The sequence below is a fragment of the Drosophila biarmipes genome, chromosome 2R, assembly GCF_025231255.1.
Source record: "Drosophila biarmipes strain raj3 chromosome 2R, RU_DBia_V1.1, whole genome shotgun sequence".
NCBI classification, from domain to species: Eukaryota; Metazoa; Arthropoda; class Insecta; order Diptera; family Drosophilidae; genus Drosophila; species Drosophila biarmipes.
In genome coordinates, this window is record NC_066615.1 from 19,631,859 (window position 1) to 19,658,277 (window position 26,419).

General features: G+C 45.9%; 6 protein-coding genes across 12 annotated transcripts in view; 5 read left to right on the top strand and 1 right to left on the bottom strand.

The window, feature by feature from the left end:
- LOC108022816 (spondin-1) overlaps window positions 1-16,959 on the top strand; it is a 45,966-nt gene extending 29,007 nt beyond the window's left edge. Inside the window, exons 2-6 of the mRNA XM_017091953.2 lie at window positions 2,961-3,343; window positions 3,974-4,195; window positions 7,574-7,803; window positions 14,813-15,259; window positions 15,885-16,959. Of these exons, the coding sequence (XP_016947442.1) occupies window positions 2,961-3,343; window positions 3,974-4,195; window positions 7,574-7,803; window positions 14,813-15,259; window positions 15,885-15,903 (1,301 nt within the window). The 3' untranslated portion in view covers window positions 15,904-16,959. The remainder of the gene's footprint in view (window positions 1-2,960; window positions 3,344-3,973; window positions 4,196-7,573; window positions 7,804-14,812; window positions 15,260-15,884) is intronic.
- Window positions 9,381-12,813, top strand: LOC108022815 (titin). Of its 2 annotated transcripts, none has more exons than XM_044091893.2 (3): window positions 9,381-9,507; window positions 9,567-12,565; window positions 12,676-12,813. In XM_044091893.2, the coding sequence occupies exon 2, from the start codon at window positions 9,699-9,701 to the stop codon at window positions 12,555-12,557; it is 2,859 nt and encodes a 952-aa protein (XP_043947828.1). In that variant the 5' UTR covers window positions 9,381-9,507; window positions 9,567-9,698; the 3' UTR covers window positions 12,558-12,565; window positions 12,676-12,813. The 2 variants fall into 2 exon arrangements, with proteins under 2 accessions (XP_043947828.1, XP_016947441.1); XM_017091952.2 differs by having other exon boundaries at window positions 9,567-12,584; window positions 12,676-12,760.
- LOC108022817 (actin nucleation-promoting factor WASL) lies at window positions 12,856-13,385 on the top strand. The gene has a single exon (XM_017091954.3). It carries the CDS (start codon window positions 12,856-12,858, stop codon window positions 13,159-13,161), a length of 306 nt encoding a protein of 101 aa, XP_016947443.1. The 3' UTR covers window positions 13,162-13,385.
- LOC108022175 (uncharacterized) lies at window positions 16,785-20,488 on the bottom strand. Of its 6 annotated transcripts, none has more exons than XM_017091020.3 (7): window positions 20,396-20,488; window positions 19,700-20,340; window positions 19,097-19,350; window positions 18,693-19,029; window positions 18,027-18,628; window positions 17,487-17,970; window positions 16,785-17,220 (listed from the first exon to the last, which is right to left on the bottom strand). In XM_017091020.3, the coding sequence occupies exons 1-7, from the start codon at window positions 20,416-20,418 to the stop codon at window positions 16,964-16,966; spliced, it is 2,598 nt and encodes an 865-aa protein (XP_016946509.1). In that variant the 5' UTR covers window positions 20,419-20,488; the 3' UTR covers window positions 16,785-16,963. The 6 variants fall into 6 exon arrangements, 4 of the variants coding, with proteins under 4 accessions (XP_016946509.1, XP_016946508.1, XP_016946510.1 ...); XM_017091019.3 differs by having other exon boundaries at window positions 18,027-18,640; XM_017091021.3 differs by lacking the exons at window positions 19,700-20,340; window positions 20,396-20,488 and having other exon boundaries at window positions 18,027-18,640; window positions 19,093-19,236.
- A 1,410-nt stretch (window positions 20,489-21,898) lies between these two features.
- LOC108022294 (uncharacterized) lies at window positions 21,899-23,001 on the top strand. Its single transcript, XM_017091153.3, has one exon. It carries the CDS (start codon window positions 22,013-22,015, stop codon window positions 22,856-22,858), a length of 846 nt encoding a protein of 281 aa, XP_016946642.1. The 5' UTR covers window positions 21,899-22,012; the 3' UTR covers window positions 22,859-23,001.
- Window positions 23,002-23,352: 351 nt separating this feature from the next.
- LOC108022272 (uncharacterized) lies at window positions 23,353-24,383 on the top strand. Its single transcript, XM_017091131.3, has one exon. It carries the CDS (start codon window positions 23,475-23,477, stop codon window positions 24,195-24,197), a length of 723 nt encoding a protein of 240 aa, XP_016946620.1. The 5' UTR covers window positions 23,353-23,474; the 3' UTR covers window positions 24,198-24,383.
- Window positions 24,384-26,419: the final 2,036 nt, after the last annotated feature.

Consider the following 26,419-nt stretch of genomic DNA (forward strand, 5'->3'; position numbering starts at 1 on the left):
GCCTTCCGGGGGACGAGGGCCAACGCGGCGTATGCGCAATGTCTTTTCATTCGAATGCTAACTGAAATTTATGGGGCATACGTGGTATGCATTTATATTACGTGCCCTGCTGCCGTGAGTCCTGCTCGGCAGTAATTTCCGCCAGCTCGGTGGCTGTTTTTGGCTTTTAATGTGCATAATTAAGCATTAATTACGCCCCCGCCATTCATCGCAGTAGCCCAGAAATGCCAGTTTTTACAGCGGCCATTTATCTGGCCGCCCCGAGATGTGCGATATGCGGTCGTTTTCAGGAGTGTGGGCTTGGCATTGGTGGGCCCATCCGGTGACCGCCGACAACAGACCGCGCGTCACCATATCGGGAAACCATTTGCACAATTTAAGCATTTAATTGCAAATTTATTATGCTTATTCTGTGGCCATTCTGTAATTGATTGACCGTTGCGTTCGGTTTATATATGTGCTTAAATTTTGTGGATTCGCCTGGGAAAGCGAAAGCATTCGAAGGTGAGCAGCTGTGGTCTGTTGACCTTTATCTGAGTAGAAATTGGGCATTTTAATGATTTTCTCGACAGCTGTCAGGTGACAGTGGCAAATCAGAGAGATAAATAGGCTTGGTAAATCTATAAAATGCAAATAGCTTTGAATACTGAACAAAATTATATGTTAAATGAAAATGAAGATGACTGAATGAAAAAGTTTAATACTATTGAAGTTAAATTTAAATTGACTTGAGCAACTTTTAAATACAGAGTTTTAATTATTATAAAATTTGGTATGGATTTGAATACTCCTTTTGAAAAGTATCTAAAAAATAAACAAACAATAGGAGCTGAATATCTTCTTTTATAATCCTATTTAAGTTTAAGTTAAATTAACTAAGTACCTTTTAGATACAGAGTTTTCCTGAAGAAGCGCTTTAAATACAGATCAAATGATTACAAAATTGTATTTAATTGTATCCCATTTAAGCCAAAGTTAAATTAACTTCATTCCACTGTATTTAATTCCCTTATTGAAATGAGTGCTATGTGTGCAGAATGTACAAGGTGCATTGTACATGTTGATGCCGAGCATGGAAACTCGTTGGCATATTTGACACACTTTCGCAGAGTCAATTTATTAGCCCGATTCGCCCGCACCCCGCCATGCAGGAAAATCTGTGGAAATCCCGAGAAACTTTTCAGAAATTCACCTGCAGACGCCCTCGCACCATTTTGGGCAACTTTGTCCCAATCCATTGGACAGCAGTGACCCGAGAGTTCGCTACAGAACTTGTCAATTACCCAGAGTGCCGGGCAGGTGGGGCCAAGTATGCCGGCGAATAAATAATATTTCATTTGACATAGTTTCCAGACGGAGAAAGAGGATGAAAATGGAAAAAGAAAATAATGAAAAACGCAGTGATGAATGCCAGCGGCAAAGTTGAAAAGGCAAAAAATGCGCTTTGTAGTTTAGTCTTTCATTAGCTGCTGTCGCCATCATCGTCACGGCTTGTTGTCAAAGAAAGAAGTCCGCAGTCTTACACTCGCAGCAAAACTTGTAAATTAAAAATGCGCCCGCAGAGAGCGAGGAAAACTAATAAATAAGCCGGCAGCAGGGCGAAGCACAAAAGTGGGAAGGCGGAAAAGGAACGAAGTGAAAAGCGCAAAGGAAAATATCTCAGAATGCAATGGCAGATGAAAGACTGCGACAAAGGGGAAAAAGTGGCACAAGTGGCATGTTGCAATGTTAATTGAAGACAAATAAGAGTCGACGGAGGGCCGTTGGTGTTGAGGTTGCTCGATGAGGCCGAGATCCTGAGGCCTCCAAGGGGGCGTGGGCAAACGGAAAACCGCAGCCCCAACATCAAAGGCTGCTGCAGTCGGGGAGTTGGTGGTGGCGCCTCCGATGGTGGGTGGTTCCTCACGTGACAGTCCGCAAAGACCCCAACGACTTTGAGGCCCGGCGCGAATTGGAGCGCAGCCGTTTTAAATTACTTGCAGTCTGGGCGAAAGGAAGAGCAGTAAATATGGTACGGAACTTGGCTGGCTGAATATAGAGAGCGCCAACTTTATCCAGGAGCTAATCAAATAAATGGGACTCTGGGAACTTGCATTATCAGGAAAATGTAGCGCTTTAAAATTAGATTATTTTATGTTTGCAAAAATATAAATATTTGATTAAAATGTTTTTGATAGTTTGAATTTATTAAATGAATCCACTAAATGTTGATTCGATGTTCAAATGGTTCGATGGTTTGGTGATATGATGCTCGTATAACACATTTTCCTCGAGAGATTTATATTAGAGATTCTTTGTCGTTCTTAGCTTTTTATCTCGCTTCAAGAAAAACATTTGATACAACAAACTACAACTTTTATTTATAGAAGTTGGCTTTTCACACTCTTCTGGTCTAATTCGTCACTAAGTGGACTGCAATCCACAGGAATTCTTTAAGTTAAAGTTAAAGTGCTCAAGCACTCGAATTTTATCTCAAGGTGTTATTACTACGTAGTTAATAGTTAATTTCCTTCTGTAGAGTACTTGTTTTTATTATCTTCAACCAAACATCGGTATGCCTTCCTTTGGTCGCACTCCACTCCCCCATGCCAACGGAAAATCCCCTTCGTTATTGCCACTCCTTTACATACGTTTAAGTATTTTCCCAATTCCCCATACCATTTCCCATTTCCCATGGCAACCGTTTAACGCTTAGCTCTTTGGGTGAAAAAATGTCGCTTTAATTCGACGCCCGCCGCTGCGTATACGTAATCTGCCACTTAAGTTGACACCATTTCAAACAGTTGAAAGCTCTCGGCGAATCTTCAAAGGGGGCCATGCGGAAGGGGAGGTGACAACGAGCTGCTAAATTGCAAATATTTGCAAATTTTCAGCATTTCTTTCTGTTTGGTTTTGAAAGCTCATTAAAATTTAATGACTCGCCACTGATGAGCTCCGTTCTGGTCCATTCTCGCCCGCAGGTCGCACCCACAATGCCAACTATGCACTGTACCACATCGGACAGCCGGCGACGGCGGCTGTCAAACAGTTTGCGGAATCGGGGCGAACGGATCTCCTGGACAGCAATGCCGGCGAGCAGCAGCAGCAGCAGATGCAGATGCAGATGCAGACGGGAAAATCCCCTCCAGGTGCGGCTGGGTCCAGTTTCAACACCACATCCAGTGGCTCCACCAGCACCAACCCGGAACGCAGCGTGTTCGACGAGTTCAGCATGCCGGCGATTCCACTGGGCGCCGGACGCAGTGAGGCAAAAGTGTTTGTCGACAGCAATCACAGTCTGGTCTCGCTAATGACACGCATTGTTCCCTCGCCGGACTGGTTCATCGGCGTGGATTCGTTCGAGGTGAGAGCACGGCTCCGAAATCACAGAAATCAGAGCAGGCCCATTATTCCAATGGGGACTCGATGATTGGCAGGACAAAAGCTTGACCAACATAACACATTTCCAGAATAGAAAGAAAACCTATGATTTGAATTTTAGTGATATTAGGGGTCTTAGAAATGATTTCCATTTAAGTTACACCAATAGTTTGTACAGTAAACCAAAAAATAGTCAATCGAAATATTTTCTTTAGTTGATTCTGTTATGAATAAACACTATAAAAATTAAAGTTAATTCATGTAGAAGCAATTTAAAATTGATTCCTGTCGCCTATGCAGTTCAAAAGGGTTGTTATTATTTCCCTTGATTAATTACATTTATTCAATTCAGTGTTATGCTAATAGTTAATTGCTTGGCTAGAGCTTGTTTTTAATTAACCCATTTTCATGTTCATTTTTTACCCAATATTTTATTAATTACCAATTTGCTGGTTGACTAGTTAAGCATAGGGTCTCTGCTCTATAGAAAAAATAGATTGTTTTATTCTGCTACGCAATTTGAAGCAATTTAAGACGGATTATATGTTCTTTTTCCTTTTTAAAATATACCTCAGTGTACCTAAAAATTCTTTAAATTTCCCCCATCTCTTAGCTCTGTGTGGGGGGCTCCTGGATCGATACGGTGACCGTTGAACTGGATCCCCTGGATGCGGGCACGGACAATGGCTTCACCTTCACGGCGCCCAACTGGCCAACGGCTCCGCAGGGCGTCATCTACCGGATCACCTCGCGGTATCCTGGCCATCCTGCGGGCAGCTTTTATTATCCGAAGAGCAAGCGATTGCCGCCCATCGCCACGTTCCAGTTTATCAAGGTGAGTGGCGGCGAAGCGATCCCCTGACCCTTGACCCCTCACCAAAAAAGAAAAGGTTAAACAAGTTAATTAACAGCAAATTAGCAGTCGAAATGCCTTTTCCCCCTGGCACTTCGCAGCACTCGGGAAACCCTAATGACTTTTTTTCCCAAAAAACAAAAAAAAAACAATATACAGAGCGAAAAAATCAAAGTGCTAATGAGCCATTAGCATTACAATGGCGTCAACAGCATCTACCACACTCGCACACTCGCACACACACAGCCACTTTTCTCGCCACGCAAACATGTGTAATGGCCGTGCGTGTTTGTGTGCATGTGTGTGTGCGCCCCTGTGAGCTGGTGTGCGTGCGAAGGGCGTATATTCCCTTGGCCGCGTGTTAATGCGCTTTATAAATCAGTGGAGTTCGCAGCTTGGATCCGGGAAAAACCAACGCACGCATACGAAATGGCCAACGAAAAAATACCGGAAATAATGCTAATTACCTTATAATTATTGGGGCCAGCATTCCAGGGCCAGGCAAATGTGTGTTAAGCGGAAATGTAAACAAATTAAAGCATTCTGACAGTCACGGGCCTAGAAATTAATGTTGAGCCATTTCATAGCATACATTTGGGGGGCAATTAAATATGTACAATTGTTATAAATTGTTATCGGAATTATAATTTGTTATGGAATTAAAAATGACATTAATAATCATATTTCGTATGATAAAATGCTAATGGAAAATGGAAATTTAGAAGCCTTATCACACGTATTTCATAATGGCCTCTATTGCGTAGGCATAGAAATTTATTGAATTAGAAATTGCATATAAGCTAGTTTTATACGTATTAATTGCGTTATTAGCTGAGTTTTATTACGGTAATATGTAGCTTAATACAAATGCAAAATAATTGGAAAACAAACTATTTGTTAGGTTTAAAGGAAATTTAAAATATTGAATTATGTTTAGATTTATTTAACGGCCTGCCAGCCTAAGAAATTTTGTTCAATACTTACTGATTGAATTGCCAAACTGAATTCCCAAGCCCTAAGGATAATTTCACTTACCACGCCGAAGCATGTCCTGCATTAGCCTATAGAGGCACAGCCGAACTGCCATTGTTTTCAAGCGCTGCAATAAACATTATTCTGCACTCCTTAATAAATGCCAATCCATTAGGCCTGCCAGACACAAAGGACAAAGGCAGCAGCTCAGGACCTCCTGCTCCTGCAACAAAGAACCCTTGGCGGCAGTAAAAACGCCCCAACAGAGCGGGGCAGGGATACATGGCGAGCAGGACGGGCTGGAATTCGAGCATTGTAATTATATTGCTGGACATCCAAGACATCCAGAAAGTGGCGCACTTACGGCTACAATGCCCTGGGTCGCTCATCAAAATTGCTTTTATGTGTGGCCGAAGGAAGCGGCCATAAAATTTATGCCTCGGGCTCTACGTCCATTTTGTCCCCCATTCCCCTTCCCCCTCAGCCGTCGCCAGATGTTTCGACTACGTTTGCATAGTTTATTTCATAGGGCCAGTTTATATATCTAGAAATGGGGAATTGCTTCGTGGGCGGGGCTGCCCACTGTACGTACGTGCGGTCATTATTCTTTATTTGTTGCTGCGGCCCTGTGTGCTATTGTTGCTGCAGCTCGTATTATTGTAACGCCTTTTTGACACTACTAATTTTAGTTTTATTTTCTAGGCCTTTCGGAGTGGGCGTGTGAAAGCGTCTACTCCTTTTGGGGGCGTTTTTGGTAGGGTACTTCAGCTGAAAAGTGGCGTTGTTTGGACTTTGATGATTTGGTTCAAATAATATATAACATATTCAAATACATTTTATAAAATTACTCTCGTTTTCTCACTATACTTCACACTTGATTTTATTATCTCTAATTTCTTTGGTTATTATTAAATTTACTACAAAAAGCAATTAAGAACCGGACCGACAATAATTGCTTAAGCTTTATATTCTTCAACTTTGAGTGGTCAGCAGACCGTTTATAAGTTTTCCCTACAACTGCCTCCCCAGGGCAATCAAAGTTCGCATTAGGGAAACTAAAAGTCTGCCATTTTACCATTGCCCTAAGCGCCCAGTGCTGCCGACTTTTGTTTATGGCCAACAGAATGGAAAGTTATTTACTTATATGCGTTATTTTATGGCCATGGCCAGCACATGTCCCAGGTCCTGCTGTAATTATGTGTTGATTTGCTTCCCCCACAGCTGGGGGTAGTTGGGCATTAAATTCTTAAATTCTGGGCTCGAGCCCGAATCGCTGGAATATTTGTGTGTCATTTAGTGAATGGCAAAAGGCACGTAATCTCGGCAGCCGGGAATGCTGAGGGTTTCACTCGCCGTCCGGGTAATCCACAAGGAATTTCACAGTTTTTCCAGCCCCAGCCCCAGCCCCAGCCCCAGGCCCCCGTCCCGCGTTCTAGCTTTTTGTGTGTGCTGGATTATTGTGTATTTTAATGCCACCAAAGCAACACGCGGCTCTTCGGTATTGTTTTCTTTTTCCTGGATTTTTGTTTGTTATTTTACTTTTTTTTTGCCTTAGATTTTTTCGTTGTGGTTGTTGGCGCTGCTGTCGACGCATTTGCAGAATGGAGGTTCCAAGAGGTAGACCAAGATAAGCCACCCGAAGGCGGAGGGGACTACAATAACAATGCGTATTGTGTATAGAAAATGACAGCGGCCCAAACAAATAAATTAAAATGCGCGACAGCGCGCCAAACAAAGTTTTTTGTACCCTCGATAAGGGTTTGGAAAATGGGGTATATTGACTTAGAGGACTTTTTTGGCAAATGAAAAAGTACAAGGTATCAGTTTTGGTAAAAATAAATTTTATAGCAATTTCTTCTAATAGTTTTATACACAGCAATTCCTTAAAAAATGTTTATAGATATTAAATTACTAGATTTTTGAGCTGAAAAAGGAGAAAGTTATGTAGATATAAATTTGAAAGCTTTCAAAAGATTTTTTGTCTTTTACCTTTTTGTGTGACTGTACCTTAAAGTTGAAAGCAGTTGATAGGTTGGTAAAATTTGTATAATCACTGTATGGTCACATTTAAAAATACAAGGTCTTATTACAAATATTATTTTGTCTAAACCAAATCCCCATGCGCTTTAAGTACCCTGTAATTCCATAGGGATTCGTGACCATTCCCCACCGCTGCCGCACCCCTGTGGCTGTGTCAATATTTGCCACAAATTGAAATTAGCAGCGCGTTAAGAGCACCTGTACTCCCGGTCCTTGCCTGGCATTCCGCACCGAATACCGAGTTGCTGATGCCGGGCACATAATCCCCGTAAATTAATATGCTGCACATGTGTCTGGACCAACGGGGACTAACATTCCACCACCCTCCCATTCGCTTCCCACTTTCAGCTGAAGGAGTACGAGCTGAGCGAGGTGTTCAACATTGCCGAGGACGATCGCAAGTACGAGACGGTGCAGACCCAGACCCACCTGGATGCGGAGCACAATCACGTGGAGATGAACAACGAGTTGTCCGCCAGCATCGAGCGGGAGCGCCAGACGGAGCAGCAACAGTTGCAGCAGAACGACGACGAGAGGCAGCGAATCCGGTCCCAGCTGTTGGCCAAAATGAATCCCATGTAAGTGCTGCAAATGTGCCCGAAAACGTAACCATTAAAAACCCAATACCAGAGTATTTTAGAAATGTAATTCGGCAAAAGGAAACTTTTAATAGGGTAAATATCCCACAAAGGAAACACTCATAAAAGCTCTCGTTTGTTTGCCAAACTTTGTTGCCAATTGCAATTGGCTTTGCGCAACATGGTAACTCAACCATCTAAACTGACCAAAAAGTATTTAGGTACTGCAGGTTGCAAGCCACTGCAGAGTTTTCGAATTTTAAAATTACATTTTACAATAGTTTTAACATAACAAAAAACGAAACTAATTGGTTTAATTTCAATTTAATTTAATATTGCTTTCTTAGTAATGATAAACATATTACCCACATATTAGATGAGATAGTCATCACTTTTAATACAATGAGTTATTAAACTCTACTTTTTCTGAACCTTTAGTTTTACATTTTGCATAATATTTTTTAAGAATTGCATTTATTTTGTAATGCCTAGTTTAACAGTTCAAGGTTTTCGAACCTCTAGATCGTGCTTCTAGCCTTAAAATGGGTAAAAAAAATCACCGTGCTAAGCCAACCGTAAACAAAAAGTAAAGAAAATGTGTTATCTTATAATAATTATTATCGATTGGCAAAAACAAATGATTAATCAATAGATATGACCAAGTACCCTTACCAACTTACCTTTTGTTGTCTTCAAAAAATGTCGGAGAAGTAAAAACCAATTTTATTAAACACTTAGCCAGCGGCTTCAACAGTTTCTGTCCGAAAGTGAGCTTTAAATGCCACGTTTCGTATTCGTAATCTGTTTTGGAGTGCAGAAAGCGCCTCAATTGGCCCTATTTAACATATGCGTAAAGTGCTTTCCCCTAACTTAAGTCCAACTACTTTCAACACTCTCTGTGTACGTATGCATTCACATATTTAAAGCAACGTGCCAAGAGCCCGGAGCTGTTGGAAAAACAAGCGAGTGGGTGGAAGGAAAACAGCTTTCTGGCACACTTCAAAGCACATTACACCACTTTGGAGGCGTTGGGGTGGTGGGCGGTGCGTGGTGTTGAATGCTGGTGGGGCTCAGTTCCAAGGAACTAAAGAGCCGAAGGAGAGTGGCCCGAGTGGCACGTACCTGGGTAATGCTGCATCTTTAAAAAGCCGCCCTATTCCTTGGATCCCAAAAACTCCGGACGGGGAAAACTACAACTAATCCCTGCTAACAGTTCCAGTCTCATCCGCATTTGCCTCCCCATACCCTTCTGGGCTCGTTGTCTATTTTCGTGCCACTTTTGGCCAAAGCTGGTGGAGTGGATTTTGGCACCATTGGCACTGGTAACCTGCATATTTAATGACAATCCCCACCAGCCCGGGACGTGTTCGAGTGCCAAGAGACAACGCCCACTCGCCTTTCTTTCCCTGGCACTGTGACAGGGTCGGAGACAAAGGCCGGGGAACCCAGATATCGGATCTGTGTGCCTGCCAAGTAACCGGAATGCTCGGGCCAGTTCTCAAAGTAATTACTATCTTATCGAGGGCGCTGTCGCGGGTGGCCTATAAAAGTAGAGGAATTGCCGGCAATCGGGCAAAGAGCTAAGTGCCAGCAACATGTCCGGAATCCCACCAGCCACCTTCACGGTGATCGCAGGCAGTGCAGCCCACAATCAGCGACAGAAGAATCAGAATCAGCAGAAGAATCTACAGAAGAATGCGACTGGTAAGCGTGCGGAAATCACGGTCAAAACTCGATCAAACATAAGCCTTAACAATTTCCAGAGGCCCAGACACAGACACAGGCGGGGTCGAAGGCAAATAGTTGCCACATTGCTTAGATATAGTAACTATCTTATCGGTACAAGGATTTAACGCATGAAAATACATTTCCCATGACATAAACACCGAGTATAAATGGGGCCGAACAAAGCAATTGGGGTTTCAGTTAATGGCCAAAACGAAAACGAGACGGAATACTTAATCGGCGGCAAAATGAGAACGACAATTGTGGAGGAGCGGAGTGTGAACGAAACGATAGAAACGATAGCCACCAGTAGTGGCACGGTCCAGGAGGAGATCATCGAGATAGTGAACGCGGATGGATCCCCAGCCCCCAAGCACCGACATCATCATCACCATCACAGGCATCATCACCACCACGAGCGGCAGGAGAATGTAGAGGTTGTGGAGAAGGAGGAAGTGATTCTAGTGGAGAGTGGATCAAAGCCCAGAAAGCACCATCACCACAAGCAGAAGGGTTCACCACCACCGCCCTTGCCGCAAACCTCACCGCCATTCCTCACACCCACCGAAGAGGTGGGCTTCAATGTGGTCTGGGAACCGCAGCCCTTCTGGAACCAGGCCTCGCCCAATCCCTCCACAGATCTGGACCTCTCGCCGGAGAAGGATGTAGTGGACACAGAGGAGGTTGTCGACACAACATCTGCTTCAGATGAGTTCACAACCGTGGTCTGGCAAACAGAGACGAAGGAATCCTATAGGGAATCCCAAAAGCACACCAGGCTGGTGGAGGAGGAAATCATAATTGACCAGCAGGATCCTCCACCGTATGCACCTCCCCAACTCCAAGTGCAGACGGGATTCTTCCCAGTGGCTCAGCAGCCTCCGCTTTCTCCCATTGCAGAGGTAGTCCAAACCGATGTATTCGTAGAGTCAGTGGAGTCTTCTCGACCGCCAACAGGTTATATTCCCAGGGTCAGTCTTAACCCAACGGAGACTGTGGTCGAGAAGGTCGAGGTCGTGGTTCCCGCGCAGATTCAACAGGAACCGGAGTTCATTCCACAACCCGGATTTGTGGCTAGGATTGTGGAGAACATAGAAGTTGCTGCGGCGTCTATTTCCTCGCAGGCACCACCTCCAAAAAGTTACTATCCTCGGGTGGGCTTTGTGGAAGACATAGAAGTTATCAATGAAGTTTCTCCCGTTCAGAATGTAAATCAAAGTGGTTATACTTCAGGAAATGAGGAGGTGGTATCCATTGTGGAGAGTGTTGAGGCTGATTCTCCGTTTCTACTCCCGCCCAATGGTTTTGATACTGAGGAAAAAATTGTGGAGAACATTGAAGTCTCGTCAGAAGTGGATGATTCTCCATTTCTCTTGCCAGCGGATGGTTTTGACTCTGCTCCAGTCTCTGTAGAAACAACTGTTGAGAACATTGAAGTCATACCATCCCCACCTGTCTTACAAGTACCTGTGGATACAAATATTACTGGAGGTTATGTGGAATCTGTGGTAGAAAACATAGAAGTCGTAAAAGAAGAAGCCGTACTCCCTGCTCAAGATATATACATTCCCCAGGCGGGAAAAGTGGAAGAGATTATAGAAAATATTGAACTAACCTCAGAAGTGGAACCTCCTCCAAGTCGCCCAACACCAAGTGCCTACCCACCTCGATCTGGATTCGTAGAGTCTGTTGTGGAAAGTATGGAAGTAACTGAAGAATTGGCTCCTTCCCAACCTGCAGTTTCAAATGACTTAGCCCCTCAAACGGGCTTAGTAGAATCGATTGTGGAGAACATAGAAGTGGAGGAAGAGTATGGGACTCCCTTGCAAACTCCTGTTCAACTGCCTTCTCCACCTCGATCTGGTTTTGTGGAATCGATTGTGGAGAACATTGAAGTCACGGAAGATGTGGATCCTCCCCTCCGACCACCACTTCCACTTAATTTTCCTCCCCGTGCTGGCTACGTAGAGTCGATAGTGGAAAACATACAAGTCACAGAAGTTAATCCTCCCTATCAGCCACCCCAGCAAATTAACATTATCCCAGATACTGGCTATGTTGAAAGTGCCGTAGAGGATATTGAAATCACACAGCCCGAACAACCTGTAATTCAGGAAACAATTGTGGAAGAGATTGAGGTAGTACCCAATCCCCCACAAGAATCCATAGTGACCACCGATTACATGCCCCGCTCCAGTTTGGTCCAAGAACTAGTTGTGGAGTCGCTGGAAGTTACGCCAGCATCTTCACCTCCGCCCGAACAGTTTCCCTTCATTTCCCGGGAAAGCCTAATCGAAGTTGATAGCTATGTGGAGGTTGAGGAGGCCACCCCCTATAATACGGCACCACATAGTCCGACTGTGGAGGTGGAAAGATTGAGCGAATCCGAGGCTTATGTGGAGATTATGGAAGTCACACCAGTTAATACGCCACCAAGTAGTCCAGCACTTCAAAGGCCCATCCAAGGGGGCTTCCTCCCCAGGCCAAGCCTGGCGGAAACGGCTGTGATAGTGGCTTCACTGGAGGTCACTCCAACTCCCACTCCTCCACCCAGTCCACCACTGAAGCTCAGAATACCACCACCAAGCGAGAGAGAATCGGAGGTGATTGTAGAGTCCGTGGAGGTTACATCAATTCAAGCACCACAACCTGCCAAGCCACCAGCGAAACCCCTTAATGGTTTCATCCTAACCGATCTGGTCATAGATGATCCTCCCTTTGTTGAGGTGGTGGAAAGGGAAGTGGTCGTGGAGTCTGCCAACAATGGGCAAGTAACTGAGGTCATCGAAGTCACCGAGGAAATCGTACAGCCTGCCACACCCATTGGAACTGTTTTGGTGGGCGAGGTTTCCGAGCAAAGTACCGACAAGTTTGGCAAGCGATACTCCCTGAGCGCAGCCCTGGCCGAGGGACCGCAGCAGGAGCAAGGAATCCAGGAGACCAAGCAACCTACTCCCATGCAAAAACGAGACCTACCCAACGAACCCCCGAAACGCAAGTGCTGCCACTGCAAGTGCACCATTTCCTAAAACAAAAGGTCAGGGGCTTTCCCCAAGGCAAGTACACGGGGGCCGTGAATCAGAGCCCACGCATATCATATCGTATCATCGAAGTCTTATCATTCACCTGGTGTTTTTCTCTTATCAGCCTGGGAATGTAAGCTCCGCCTATCGCATATCTAATCAGCGGAAACAGAAGCCCCCCAAAAAAAATCACAGTAATTGATAGTTAATTACCAGCGGACACTCGAGGCAAAAGCGGCGATAAGAGGCCAACTCAAGAGCCCAATTGAACCGCTGGTCAGTCAGTAGTTAGCCATCGGTCGAGATGCCACCACCACCAGGACGTGGATACGGAGGACCGCCACCCAGGGGTCCCGGAATCGCCTACGGGCCACCACCGCCTCGCGTAAATGTTGGCATCAATATCGGTGGGCCACCACCTCCTCCGATGGGAGTGGGCATCGGTTTTGGGCCACCGCCGCCGCCAGCTGTGGTCATCGGAGCACCACCTCCGCCACCCGTGGTCATGATGCCGCCCCCGAGGCCCACCGTGGTGGTGGGGGCCCAGCCACCGGTGGCCACTGTCTACGCCCAGCCCCAGGGAGAGGTTTTCTGCTGCACGATTCTCTGATGGCGTTGCGAAAATGGAAAATAGGAAATGGAAAACTGTGCTTCTAAATAGAATTATTAACTACGCCCTAAAATAAGTGAAATAAAATAGTTTCGATTTAGTCAATTAAAGTTTTTACTCACAAAAAGTCTGTCAAAAGTTGTTATACGTTTTATTATTCTTGATTTAAAAAAATAATTGAATGTGCTCACTGAATGAATAAAATTAATAAGGGTTCCCCTGATGATTGCCAATGCACCTATTAAAAAATCTTATTGAAGCCTGACAAATTCCAAACAATTACCAGTTTATTTATGCAATGTGAGCAAACTGAATTATTGCATTAATGCCATTTTCCTGTCGCTTTTCAATTTGGAAAACCAATTCGCCTCGGACCGAAGAGCAATTTTCTCGTCACATGTCCGACGGCTGAGGCACAGCCTTAATTTTCCCGGGCTGTGGAAATGCAAATTGCCCCTGGAACAGCATTTACTTAATACATTTTGATGTGCTCATCTAACAGTAATTGCCGTGAACATGATCGAACCAAATTGTCGCTAATAACTTCCATGTTCCCAGGAAGAAAATTCGGCAAAAACTCGAGACGAAATAAGGCAAAAGGTATTTGAGGGAAGACGGAGGGAAAAACATTGTTGTATGTAATTTCAATTTGGGAATTTTCCTCATTATTTTCCTTGGGCCCATGGCGTTCTGCGCCTTCCACCACTCGGTCCTTTAATATTTTTGCCAATTTATTTGGCGCTCCACTCGCTCTTCCTCGTCAAAGTTGCTGAGCTGCCTGTTCGTCTGCCTTTTGATTTTTTATTATTATTTGCGCGATTTTGCACGCGGCATGTGTATGCAAATAAACGAAAAACTGCAGGAAACAAAACACGGAAGTTGCCCAGGAAGGAAGGAAGGATGGCAGGAAGGAAGGAAGCCAGGCAGCGCCACAGCCAAACGTCCTGGTTGCGCGACAGGCGGGGAGTCCTGGAAACCGGGTCTTGGGGCTTGGGAATTGTGGTTCGCGCGTGGGTCCGCCAAAAGTCCCGAGTCCCGGCTTCCAATGGTATACGGGTCTCAGGTTTCGGTTGCCGGGCTTTTTTGGGCTTTTCGGGCTCCGTGTGTCTGCTGTCAGCCAGCACGAAGCACGAAGGCTGGCAAAAGGCAAATTTAAATTGAAATTTTCCACAGTTGATGTGCTGAAATAACAAACGTGAGCAGGCAACGTGCACACCTTTGAAAGGGCAGGAGGAATGAGGGCGGCGGCACACGGGTCGTATGTGTAATGTGGCAGTCTTTTAGCGTCGGCAAGTTAAGCTACTGGGCCAAATCAGAGAGGTGGGTACTGTCAGGCTGGGCTTTGGCTTCCAAGGAATATGCTCCGTAAATAGAACCACTTGTGGAGATTAGGAAATTGTAATCTAAATTATTCTAGCACTGAGGTATTTTAGAGATTATCATTTGGGAAATGCATTTGAGATTAGGAACTGACAAATGTGTCAGTAGACTTAAGAATATTAATTAAAATAAATATTAATTTAAATAATATTAATATTAATTTAAATAAATATTTAAGTATATGCCGTAATTACAGTACCTAGATAATTCGATAGCCCTGGCCTTCAAGAAAGTTAGCTCAATGAAATTCCTTGACATTATCCACTTGCAGCTACGGCAGCAACAACAGCCTGCAGCCAGCACCTGGCCAGGTGGTCAGCGTGGTGCCCAAGAACGACAAGCACGCGATCCTGCAGAGCATCGCCAGCAGCTATCGGCGTGCCACAGATGCCAGCAATTTGAACGCCTCCAACCCGACAGCCTCGCAGTCACCGCCCCCTCCCGCAGGTGGTAAGATGGTGCAGGGTGGTGGAGTGGGTGGTGCAGGTGGTAATGCCGCCCGCAGGCGCAGCATGGCGCAGCGGCGTCGCGACTGCCGCGTGAGCCACTGGTCCGAGTGGACGGCCTGCAGCAAAACCTGCGGCGTGGGCGAGATGCACCGCTACCGCAAGGTCATCAAGCACGGCAAGAGGGGCGGACGGCAGTGCCCGGCGCTCCAGCAATCCAAGTGGTGCGGCACCGAGCGCAACTGTCATGGGTCGCAAACCTATTTTAATTGGTAAGTACCGCGGGATATCACACTGAGAAAGATTTATCACAAAGGAAGTACACACAGAAAAATCTTTATTATTTTGCATTCACTATCTAATATTTTGATTGCGGCTTAAACTATTTTTTGGTAAGCCAAATAGATGAAAAATTAAGAATATACAAGGATAATATCTAAAATTGTTGATCTGAGAAGAATCGTTCTTGAAATTAAGACGAAAGCTTTGTCGAGTTCGTTTTTCCACACGAACCATTTAAAATATAACCTGTTTTGACTTAACTTTTCGATTTTCATCTGAATTTTTATAATTTGAAAGTGAATGAGATTGAAATTTGATTTGAGATCGATAGAACCGTTTTGATAACTTTTTTGCTCTCAATCTTAGCAAGTATGTAAATTATAAAATAATTTAGAGTTGTGTTGTATTAACAGTAGGGGTTTTCTTTTCCGTTATCTATAAAATGTCTGTGCTTTCAAAAAAATACTATATGTTAATGGGAAAATGTCTAATAGCCGCACAGATAACACCCAAACCGTTGATGAGTAACTTTTCCCCTGAGCGGTCATGACTCAATCAAGCCATTCCAATAATAGCTTACCACTAAAATATGCGTACTTTCCGATTCGATTGCAGGTCCGACTCCGACACATGAACGGGCCACTTGAAGGAGGCACAGGCGGTATAAATATAATTTTAATTTAAGGCGTAAGAATTGCTTTTTCTGTGTGAACAAGAAAGACCAGCAAGGCCATAAGGAGTGTGGATCATCCCGCAAGGAGATTTTAATTTAAATTTAGATTATCGTACGACATTGAATTTAAAGCAGCCGGCAAATGCAGAGACATCAATGGACAATGGAATAAATTCGAGGCGACGATGGGGAAGACTACTGACAATATTTAAAAAAACAAGAAGGATTTAGACACAGGACAAAAATAGGATTGGAGTCATCCGTCTGGCGGATGTCGATTCAAACATTTTTACGTTCATGTGTTCACTTTGATTTCGATTTGACCCTTTGTTGCTTTAGCTCTTAATAATATGTAAAAATCATCATAAAATATTAAACATGAAGAAGAAAAGGAAAACATTGAACAGTAGACGTACAAAGTTTAGAAAGCAAATCAAAGTAAACCAAAAGCGTGAACATTTGCATACCCAAACAAGGAAAATGGAAACAAAACCAAATGAAAAACCAAACACAACACACTTGAACCTATAAGCGTGGAGCCAAAGTGTGTTGTTCAGCAACTAAGCTAATATTAGATGTAAATTAAGCTAACTAATAACTTTAAATGGATTGCAATAAAAGTCAACCCCAAAGAAACCTTGTGGAATTCGAATCAAATTTAAAAGGCGAACATTTTGACACTCAAAATTATTTATGCTGAACTATAAGGAGAAGAAAATAGTCAAATCCATAGGTTGCCAGTAAATAGGAATTCTGGGGCATTTTGAAGTAACCCCCTTTTGAAATCTGGTCTGAATTGTATTTGGCATTCATGAAAAATCCTCTTTCCAAAACCAAACGTGTAAGATAATATCATTTATTGAAAATTTTGAACACGGGCATACATAACCAGTAAAATAGTGAAAAAAGATGTCTATGTACCAAATGCGATATCAAGAAGAGCGTAAGCCGATTTGTAAAATAAATCCCTAGTTCGAAGGAGAACAACCAATAAATAATGCAATTCCAAACATACGATTCCTCAACGTTTTTTCCGGTTGCGAAGCTTTATCAGCGCGGGCAGCAGTAGTTTCAGTGCTCCAGAGCTTATGAGGCACAGCCCGGCAAAGATGAAGGCAGCCGTATAGTTTTCCGAAGTGCCCACTAGTTCTCCGCCAACCGTAGTGCCAGTGAACGCGCCGACGCCCATGGCCAAAGAGGTTATCCCAAAGGCATTGGTCAGCTTTGCCAGGCCCAAATATTTCACATAGATAAGTCCTCGCAAAGTGGAGAATACAGCTAATAAATAAAGTAAGAATAGGCAGCATGAGACTCATGACAGGAGTGTAAGCAATCAAAAAAAACGTGTCCAAAAGTATGCAGTAAAAAATTTGGAAGTCTGTATGATAAAATATAAGGTTGTGGCACACTTGATACTTTAAATGTTTAAATGTAAAAATAGGTAAGTTGAATATTTCTCAAACTGAGCAATTCTTAGGGTTCGTATGTAACTTGTATCATGGAATATTTTCCAAGAAATTTTCAATCTTTCACCTCATACCCACCTGGAGCGACTCCATAGGAAACGCCGTAGAGAAACTGGAACCAAATCAAGTCCCGGCCGTAGAAGGCACTGATGAAGATGGCGCATCCGCCGTAGACCAGGCCGACGCCACATATGTTTGTGGTCCATTCCCTCCGCTTATAGGCCAGAAAGCCGCAGGTGTTCCGCACTACCACGTTGGTAATACCGATAGTGGGTCCGATTAGCCGCGCATATTCCTCGGGAATCGTGGTGCGTGCATACGAGTAAACAAAGGGTATGTTGAAGCCCATTGGAAACAGAAAAGCGGACGCCACCAGCACCTGGAACTCGAACTTCTTCAGCAGATGGTAGTCGAAGAGCTTCACCAGGGTGGCCACACACCGGTTCTGCTTCTTCTGTTTCGTTTCCGACTCTTTGGCCCATCTCCTGTGAGAGACCCTAGAAGTGGACGGGTCTTCATCGTCTACATGTATGGTCTTGATGCCGTAGTTTACCTGCTGGGCCTGCAGGTTAAAGATTATTTTAGATGGTGTTGGGTATTCAATTAGGATACACAGACATTCTTATGCAGGTGGATCTCCTTGCCCTCGAGGCGCTCTTTGCTGTGGGGCTTCTCGTATTCGGCGGGACCCGTGTAGAAGAGATCATCCCGCTCCATGGGCGCTGGACGGATGAGCAGGTTGTGCTCGTCCTCGGTCTCCGCCTTCTTGGTCTGCCTCTTCTCACGGCACTTGGTGCAGCAGGAGCAGAATTTGGCGCATACACGCTTCTTTGGAGGCGGCTCATACGTGTTGAGGACACTCCGAGTTCCTGCCGTCTGGGTGGACATACGCAAGTAGTCCTGCACATAGAAGTTGCCGTAGTACTCCTCCGAACTGGACTCCACCAGGTCGGGATGGTGGTAGAGGCCCACCTGAGTGGGGGCCACCTCCACGTAGGCGATGGCCATCAGCAGGATAAGCAGGATCAGTGCCGACTGCGTGCGGAGCACGTTCCTCCAGCCGATCATCGGCACCAGCCAGGCGTTGAGGAACGTAAAAATAACTATACCGACGCCGCCACCGCTGCAGGAGAATCCATTGGCCATCGGACGATACCGCTCGAAGTAGTAGCCCACTATCAGCTGGGAACTCGCCCAGATCATGCTCATGCAGATGCCACCTGGGGGGGATCCTAAGTTATTCATCGTTTATAGGACTATGAGTGTACCTTGAGATCAACCCACCAAGGACGCTGTAGAAGCAGATCAGCATGACCAGGTTGACGCTGAAGCTGGCCAGCAAGACGACGCATGAGGAGGACAGGACTCCGGCAATGGCCACCTTACGGAAACCGAAACGATTGATCAGGATGGCACCAAATATACCGCTCGTGAAGTAGCAGCCAATCTGCACACTGGCCACGAACAGCACCTCCGTCATTTGGACGTCCAGATCCTTGGCTATAAAGGGCAACAGAATGCCAATGGTGAAGATGAGGCCGTCGATGATCATCTGGGCGAGGAAGGAGAGCACCATGATCACCCAGCCGAAGCCGCCGTCGGGGGGTATCACCATATAGATCTGCGGGGTTACGAGTTCCATGATTCAGGTGCTCAGCGCCTCTGAAAGTTGGTACCCACTCACTTACAAAAACCATACCCGAGCCCAGACGTCTGCCGCTGCGGATCAGGTCGAAGGACTCCTTGGAATCATCACTCCCTGAGTCGAACATTTCGCTGTTCTTCCGCCTGTCCGCGTCGTGTTCGCTGAATGATCCGGGTGTTTCGGTGTCCGCGAAGTGATAGCCCCCACTGGACGCGGACACGGACGCATTCAGCTGAATAATTTCCTTGTCAATGACATACGAGTCCTCCGAGTCGTATCGTGGTACCAAAGGGGCTCCTGCATGAGGGCTCAGGATTAGTCGGAACCAAAAGAGGGGGTCCTCATAGCTCATATATATATACCAGTTACAAAAGAAAGGAAATATGTAAAAGAACCACAATGTACTTAAACATTAGAATTAAAAAAATAAATTTGAAAAAGATTCGAGTCTGAAACATTGTTGGTTTTCATTTACAAGGATGAACTCTATAGTTGTGTGCCTCGACTATCATATACCCGTTACTCAGCTAAAGGGAGCCCATCGTTCATACGGACGGACAGACAAGGATACTCCAATAAGAACTAAGAACTAACTAACTGAGAACTCGATACACCCACTGAGTTTCAGATAAGAAGGGGAACTTACTTTTTTTGTAGAACTTTTGGGTTTTGGTGATGAGCGGCTCCTCCCTATCATATTGATTCGAGGCACTGATTGAGGTCGCGCTCCTCACGAATTCGGCAGAGGCGAACTTCAATCGAGAGTCTTGGGTGTTGGCAGACTGGGTGAAACTGGACGGAACAGATGATTCAGAAGATTTTCGATCGGGTTCTTCGGTGGTCCCCTTGACAGAAGGAGGCCTTTCGACTGGAGAAAGCCGTTTCTCAAAAGTGGGTTCCATAAACGGCACTTCGGATATCGGTTCAATGGGATTGGAAGCCGGCGGGTTGGTATCCTTAGGCTTAACGCCTTCTGGTGCCTCCACAAGGATGTGGGGAAAAGTTCCGAGAGACAGGTCTCCTGCACTCCAGTGAGGCCGTCTGAGCGACGAAGTCGAAGTACTCCAATCGATAACTTCGGAACTTGGAGACCCCAAAACGGGGCCCACCGCCACATCGACCATCAGTGGTCGATCTGCCTGCGTTTCATTCTCGAAGATGGACGAGGGCTGCACCAACAGCTCCTGCCTGGACAGGGATCGTGTCCTCAACGTGGTCTGGCTACTTGCATTGTGCTCTGCAGGGGAGGTCTGCTCTTCATCTGAGGGCACTGAGCTGCTGGGTAAGCTGGAATACAAAGGACTTGGCTCAGGAGGAGCTCTCTGAGGACGGGCACACTCACCTCCGCCTACGATTCCTGCTCATTTTTCGACTCTGTCGCAGCGTGTTCCTGACATCTTTCACAAATCTCTCTGCGTCTCGAACCCAATCCACAGTGGCTGGCTACGTGTCTGGCTGCGATATGAGAAACTCCCACGGAGGAGGGGATCCGAGGGACTCGGATTGAAAGTAGGATTCGGGGACTGTCGCCAGACATTAGCTGCTCCTGGCTGCCAGGCGAGCGTGACAGACAGAGTTGGCATTCCCCCTCCGAAGTTTCCCTGCAGCAACTGTTACTTTTCGGCTTCTCCATCATATCTCCGCCCCAGGCGAATCCCCACTGCCACATCCCGATCCCAGCTCAATTCCACACCCGCCCGCCTGTTTATTTTGGGGCCAAAACAAAATTGCATCAGTGCAATTTCATTGATTGCAAGTAAATGAAATCATTCCGTAGTCGTCTGAGTTCTGCACAGAGCGGAGTGGGCTAAAGTGCATCTCGGCTTTAAGGGCAGTAACTTCATTGGCAGTCACTCAAAGGCAACAAAAGCTGAAGTATTGGGGCCGCCGGTCTCCCCAGTTGATTAAATGGAAAGTGAAGCTAGCCAGCTGTTGAATTTATGAAATTCGCCCCTCTGGCAAAAGTTTAACTAAGCCAGCCCCGCTCGAAATGTTCTCGCAAAATAAATAACAAACAAAATGCACTAATTAATTAGCGTAAAGGCTTCGGACCGGCAAACTTTTGACCCCAACCACTTGAGCTTGAGCGAGACTTTGCCCCGTTTTCCCGCGGGTGAGCTGCGATTGCAGCGGCCATTTTTCCCGCCCAACAACTCTATGCGGAAATTGTTTTTTCCAAAAGGTTCGCTCGTACGTGCTCGTTTTTTATGGCCCACGTTGCTGTTCCTATTTCTCCTTTATTTTCTTTTTTTTTTTGGTTTTTTGTTTTTTCCCCTGAGCGACTTGAAATCGAAACGGCCAAAAGATTGCGCTGCCAAATTGTTAACAGCAATTGACCCAATTTCATGGAGGGCCCTCATGCATGGCCACTCCGGTTCGGCAGTGACTCCAATGAAAATATCGGCGTAAAAGCGAAAACTGCCGAGGAGTGCGAGTGGCCACCACCGTGGCGTATACTTAATCTAGTGGATTTCTGTTGTTTTTCCGATCCTTTTTTTTGGCAGGGGGCCTTGTCGTTCGGCTGGCTGCGCTCTGTTTGCATTTAACTTGCAAACAAGCTGGGTAAAAATTCGCAAAAGTGAAGGTTGCGATGTCTATTTTTTCTTTATTATTGTTTTCCGGCCAAATCAAGGCAGACTGGCATCGAGTGCATTCGCAATTAACTGCACAACAAACAAGGAAAAGCCATTTGGGCCATGGACCCAAAAAGAGTTCAATCCGTGACAGGTTCCAGAGAAAGCACTTACATATGTGAACTCTGTGGAGGGTGGAGCTGCCTGGGAAATATAAAATGTGTAAGCCATCCAAGGGGGCCTTGGTTCTGGCTTCGTCACACCTTTCAGTTGGGGCACCAGGGTAGAGCTCAGATCAAAGTGTAACGTTCACCGGGAACGACCTAAATTTCGTTTCTCCCAAAACTGCCACAGTACCGGCTCCAATCCAAAATCTCAGTCTAGTTATGTTTCTGACTAAAAATTCCGTAGCGCTGCGTCCACAGATCCTGAAAGAGGCCCAGGGTCTGGTGGCTTCGGGAGTCGCGCTCGTCGGCCGGCGCCTCAAGCACTCGGATGGGGTGAGCGACAAGTGTGCCAAGAAGAAGAAGGTCGAGCGGAAGTGCGAGAAGTATGTGCCCACCAACTCGCTGAAGCCGGAATGCCTGCCGGTGGACGCACAGAAGCCCAAGTACTACAAGCAGCTCAAGCCCTGCAAGACGGACAAGGAGCTGGCCGTGCAGCACCCCAAGTACCTGGGCGTGTGGGGTCGCTGCGACATCCCCTACAAGCCGGAGCCCCTCTGCCAGGATCCGTGCGACCTGGCCGAGCGGCTGGACGACAAGTTCTACAAGCCCAGCAAGTCGCTGGACCGCGAGTTCGACCAGTACTGGGTGGAGTGCTTCTTCCGCAAGCAGAAGCGCTGCTGCCGCAAGGTGGCCCCCGAGCGAACCTACCGCGTGATCTCCACCAAGTGCGGGGCGGCACCCAAGAGGAAGCCCTGCCTCACGGTCAACCCCATGCCCTGCAAGCAGGAGGCCAAGCAGGGACCCTGCCCCAAGTTCTCGCTCTGCGACTGCAAGCCGGCGGCCATCAAGACCAACTGCAAGGTGGCTCCACGGCAGAGGAGGTGCCGCCGCCGGTCCTGTCAGTATCCCAGCTTCTCGGAGTGCCAGCACGAGGAGCTGAACACCGCCAGGCCCATTGAGTGCCGCTGCTTGGAGGTGCCGCCCACCTGCCTCGTCTACCGCTATGGCCTCCTGAACCGGCGACTTCCCTGCGATCCTCCCGAGAGGCGCGATGACTGCGCGTGAAGAAACGCTTGACCGGCAGACTTTTGGATTCGGTTGCCCTCCCCTGGTGCTGTAATTCCTGGCAGGAAATCACCAGTCCCCTTTGGAGATTCTCGAAATTTTGGTGAAATAAATTTGAACGTATGATCACTAAAAGAAACGTACTCGTCTTGCTTGGATCATTTGGGGGTAATGGGTAGCTCTTAGATACATAAGATTTATAACCTAATATGGTTCTACATTGAGTAAATTAATTTAAACATATTTACAATTTTTTAAAGTTGACGTCTGTTATATGTTAGACAAAAGGACAAACAAGAAAAGTTATTAACTCATAGCTACACCATAGTTATAGGTATTATAAAAAGGTTATTGTATGGTAAATTTTTGGCAGAAATATTCTAAGGACAACTATTTAAATGGTTGAGTTACAAAACTTAATGTGTGAATAGTTTTAACTTAGTTCCCAAGTAGGCTATGCTCCCAAATGTCAGCTGTTGTGGGCACTTCCACTTGGTCTCTGGCTCATTCACAAGCCATAGTCCGAGTGGTGAGCACGTGAACACCTCTGCCTCGTAAATTCCAGGCTTCCGTTTTGGTTTCCGTTCAAAATTCCAGTTAAATTCAGTTGAGAGAGATGGGGTTGTGGCAGACCGTCCAGCGTTCGCTGCTGATGCGTCCCGGTGCGGGACCGCTGACGCTCAAGCGTACCAGGATGTACGACGCCCACAAGATGGCGGTGCGGCGGAGGCGCTTGGAGGTGATCAAGGCCGAGAAGTACAAGCCGCCGCAGTGCTTCATGGCGATCCGTCGCTCCGAGAACCGCTGCAACCAGCCGCGCCTCAAGTTGCCCAAGAACGAATGCCTGGACGATCCCTGCGGCGAACAGGAGCTGCCCATGGATCTGGACCACTACACGCCCAGTGACAAGAGGAAGCGCAAGTACCAGCGCACCTGGTGCGAGTGCTACCTGATCCCCAAGGCGGCGGTCCAGGCGAAGAAGAAGTACCCCAATAGACCGCGCCGGAAGTTCGACTGCCCCATTGTCAGCGAGGTGGAGTGCCGCGAATCGGACATGAAGCCCGACAATCCTCGGACCAAACCCGAGAAGCTGATCGAGGTGAACCGGATCGGGGACTGGCCCTGCTGCAAGATCCCCTCGCCGGGCTGTCCGGAGGCCAGAAAGCCGCCCTCCTGCGACGTGGGCCGCATCCCGTCCTGCTGTAAGAAGCGCCGCACCCAGTATCCCAGCTTCTCCGAGTGCAAGAAGGAGCTGCTCGACCCCATCATGCCGTGCGAGTGCGAGAAGAAGGTCAACCTGTGCGACGTCTGGGCCTACTGGCGCAAGATGAAGAAATAGGCCGGCCCCTTCACCCCGAGGAACCACAGAGACCAGGGAATCAAGGCGGAATGAGCACCACATCTGGATCGAGATGCCCAAATCAGCAGTGAAAGTATGCGTAAACAAAGTGGCTCGCATGTATTCCCGTTTATACTTTGTTTAAGGGTTCATTCATAAAATACCGATCCTCCAGTCCACTCCCCACTCGAGCCTCTAGTTTTCTTTTACCGATCTTTAAATTAAGATTCGATTTTTAAACGGATACTAGTCGAAAATTATATATTATATCATATTTCTATTTATGGTTATGTACTTCAAAAAAAATTTATTTCAAAAGTACAGATTAGGTTTAGTATTTGGTTTTGAAGAAAGAAGCGAATTTTTCTCTAAATGTCTTCTTAATTTGGCTTTAAATTTAAGTAGAACACCAGATTAAACCTAAAAAGTTACGAAGAATAGTTTTTCTTGATAATTGATTGGCTTTAAAATGTGTTTTTATTGATCAGACTTTAGCTTCCCCCCAGCGCTTTGGCCATTCCAAGAGGTCGCATTGAATGCGACTTTCAGGAGTGCTCAATGGTTAATTCTTGGCAGTCGGGAGGTCCTTCTGCTGCACTGCCACGCCCCTCGTATTTTTTCCACCCACTTTCCTCCTCCTGGTGCTCCAACCCTCCTCCGCCCGCAGCTCTTTAGCTGGAGTGCTCTCCTGTGCAATTCCTAAAAGGGATTTGCATGCCGCTGAGATGTTTATCGCAAATTGTTGCCGTCGTCTGCGTCGCGGAGGATGTTGTGACGTTGTCGTCTGGCGGCGCACAAATGTCAACAGCACAAAGCTCTGACGTTTACATTGAAAGTCACTTTGGGCGCCAGGCAGCCAAACAGACAAACAGAGGGATCCTGGGGGCCGAAAGAGAGCGGTGGCTAATGAAAAGCGCCAACAAAATCCAATGCATTTTTATTTAAATGCAAATGTTTAGCCTGCTAGCAAGTGTTTAATTGTGGAGCTCGGCATTGGCAAGGCGGAGTCCTGTAAGGACAAAAGTCTGAGAACGGAGAACTTGGGTGCGGGGTTCCGAAACGGATCCGAGAATTCGGCAAACACTCGTCCTCGTTGTTGTTTTGTCCATAGTATGCCCCGGAGTGGCATTTCGCACAAATGAAATGTATGGCTGAAAAGTTGTCTATTTCGGGTCCCAAACATACATATAATTTTATTATAAAAGTTGTTCCTGTCCCTATTTGTGTGGACTTGTGGCTTTTCGTGAGTAATAGATACCATGTGTTTGTGGGTACTTTCGTACTTTCGTACTTTTTCACCTTTTTCCCCTTTTTTAGACTACCTGCTACATACTTTTTATTTTGACTTCATAATATTTTTAAGGGGTAAAGTGGGGCTGCTGGTAGACTTTGATAACTCATCATCTAAACAGCGGAAGTCAAATATAAGAAATATATATTTTCAATATTTCAAGTGCTTTTAAATCCAGTACTTAGAGTATATCTAGTACTAAATAATATTTAATAACTATATAATATCATTAGTAAACATATTCTCGCATGTAAGAGAAAGCAAGCCGAGATGTTTGTAACCAAGAGCTATGCTAAAAGTGAGGTATATGAAACCTTAGTGATAGAATGTTGTATATCCTGTACTAATGGTTGTAAACAAAACGCTTACCATTCTGGGATATTCATTTTTAATAGAGTTACATTGGCTATATTTCTTTGTTTTCCGAGAACATGGCCGACTATCCGTGGCTCCTTCCATTTTCCCCCCGGTCGAATAGGCTTTATGTGTCCCACCAGTCATGGAGATTATGATAAGGCTTTACGACTTTGCCTGTCCAGTAGCTGGCTGGATTAAAAGCTTTTTGCGGTTGGGATAGGGGATGTTGGCGGATGCCGGGGAGGAGAATTGGCTTGAAATGGGGGTTTAGTATAGAGCCCTAGGCAAGGTAAACAAACAAATTTAGTTATGACCAACAAAGTTGCAAGGCCCCCTTGCTTTACAGCTCGACCAATTAGCTGGACGAGGATGCTGACCTTAATTACACGTGCACTTTTAGTGCAACCAGTGCGCAGTCCCAGTACTCTTTTTTCCCCCCTTTGTTGCAGTTTAGCCCATAATCTGGACATATGTATATACCGATGTGTTGCACATACATGTGTTGCTGCACCCACATAACCATAAATGTAAAATGCCACGGGTATGCCATGCCATTCCATTTTTGTTGCCACAT

Bases quoted from the DNA above. Each gene is read 5' to 3' on its own strand.
- LOC108022272 (XM_017091131.3), top strand. From the start codon at position 23,475: ATGGGGTTGTGGCAGACCGTCCAGCGTTCGCTGCTGATGCGTCCCGGT.
- LOC108022815 (XM_044091893.2), top strand. From the start codon at position 9,699: ATGGGGCCGAACAAAGCAATTGGGGTTTCAGTTAATGGCCAAAACGAA.
- LOC108022294 (XM_017091153.3), top strand. From the start codon at position 22,013: ATGTTTCTGACTAAAAATTCCGTAGCGCTGCGTCCACAGATCCTGAAA.
- LOC108022175 (XM_017091019.3), bottom strand. From the start codon at position 20,418: ATGAGCAGGAATCGTAGGCGGAG. The intron at 20,341-20,395 runs GTGAGTGTGCCC...TTTGTATTCCAG, and splicing joins AGCAGGAATCGTAGGCGGAG to CTTACCCAGCAGCTCAGTGC. The intron at 17,971-18,026 runs GTCTGTGTATCC...TTTAACCTGCAG, and splicing joins AGATCCACCTGCATAAGAAT to GCCCAGCAGGTAAACTACGG.
- LOC108022817 (XM_017091954.3), top strand. From the start codon at position 12,856: ATGCCACCACCACCAGGACGTGGATACGGAGGACCGCCACCCAGGGGT.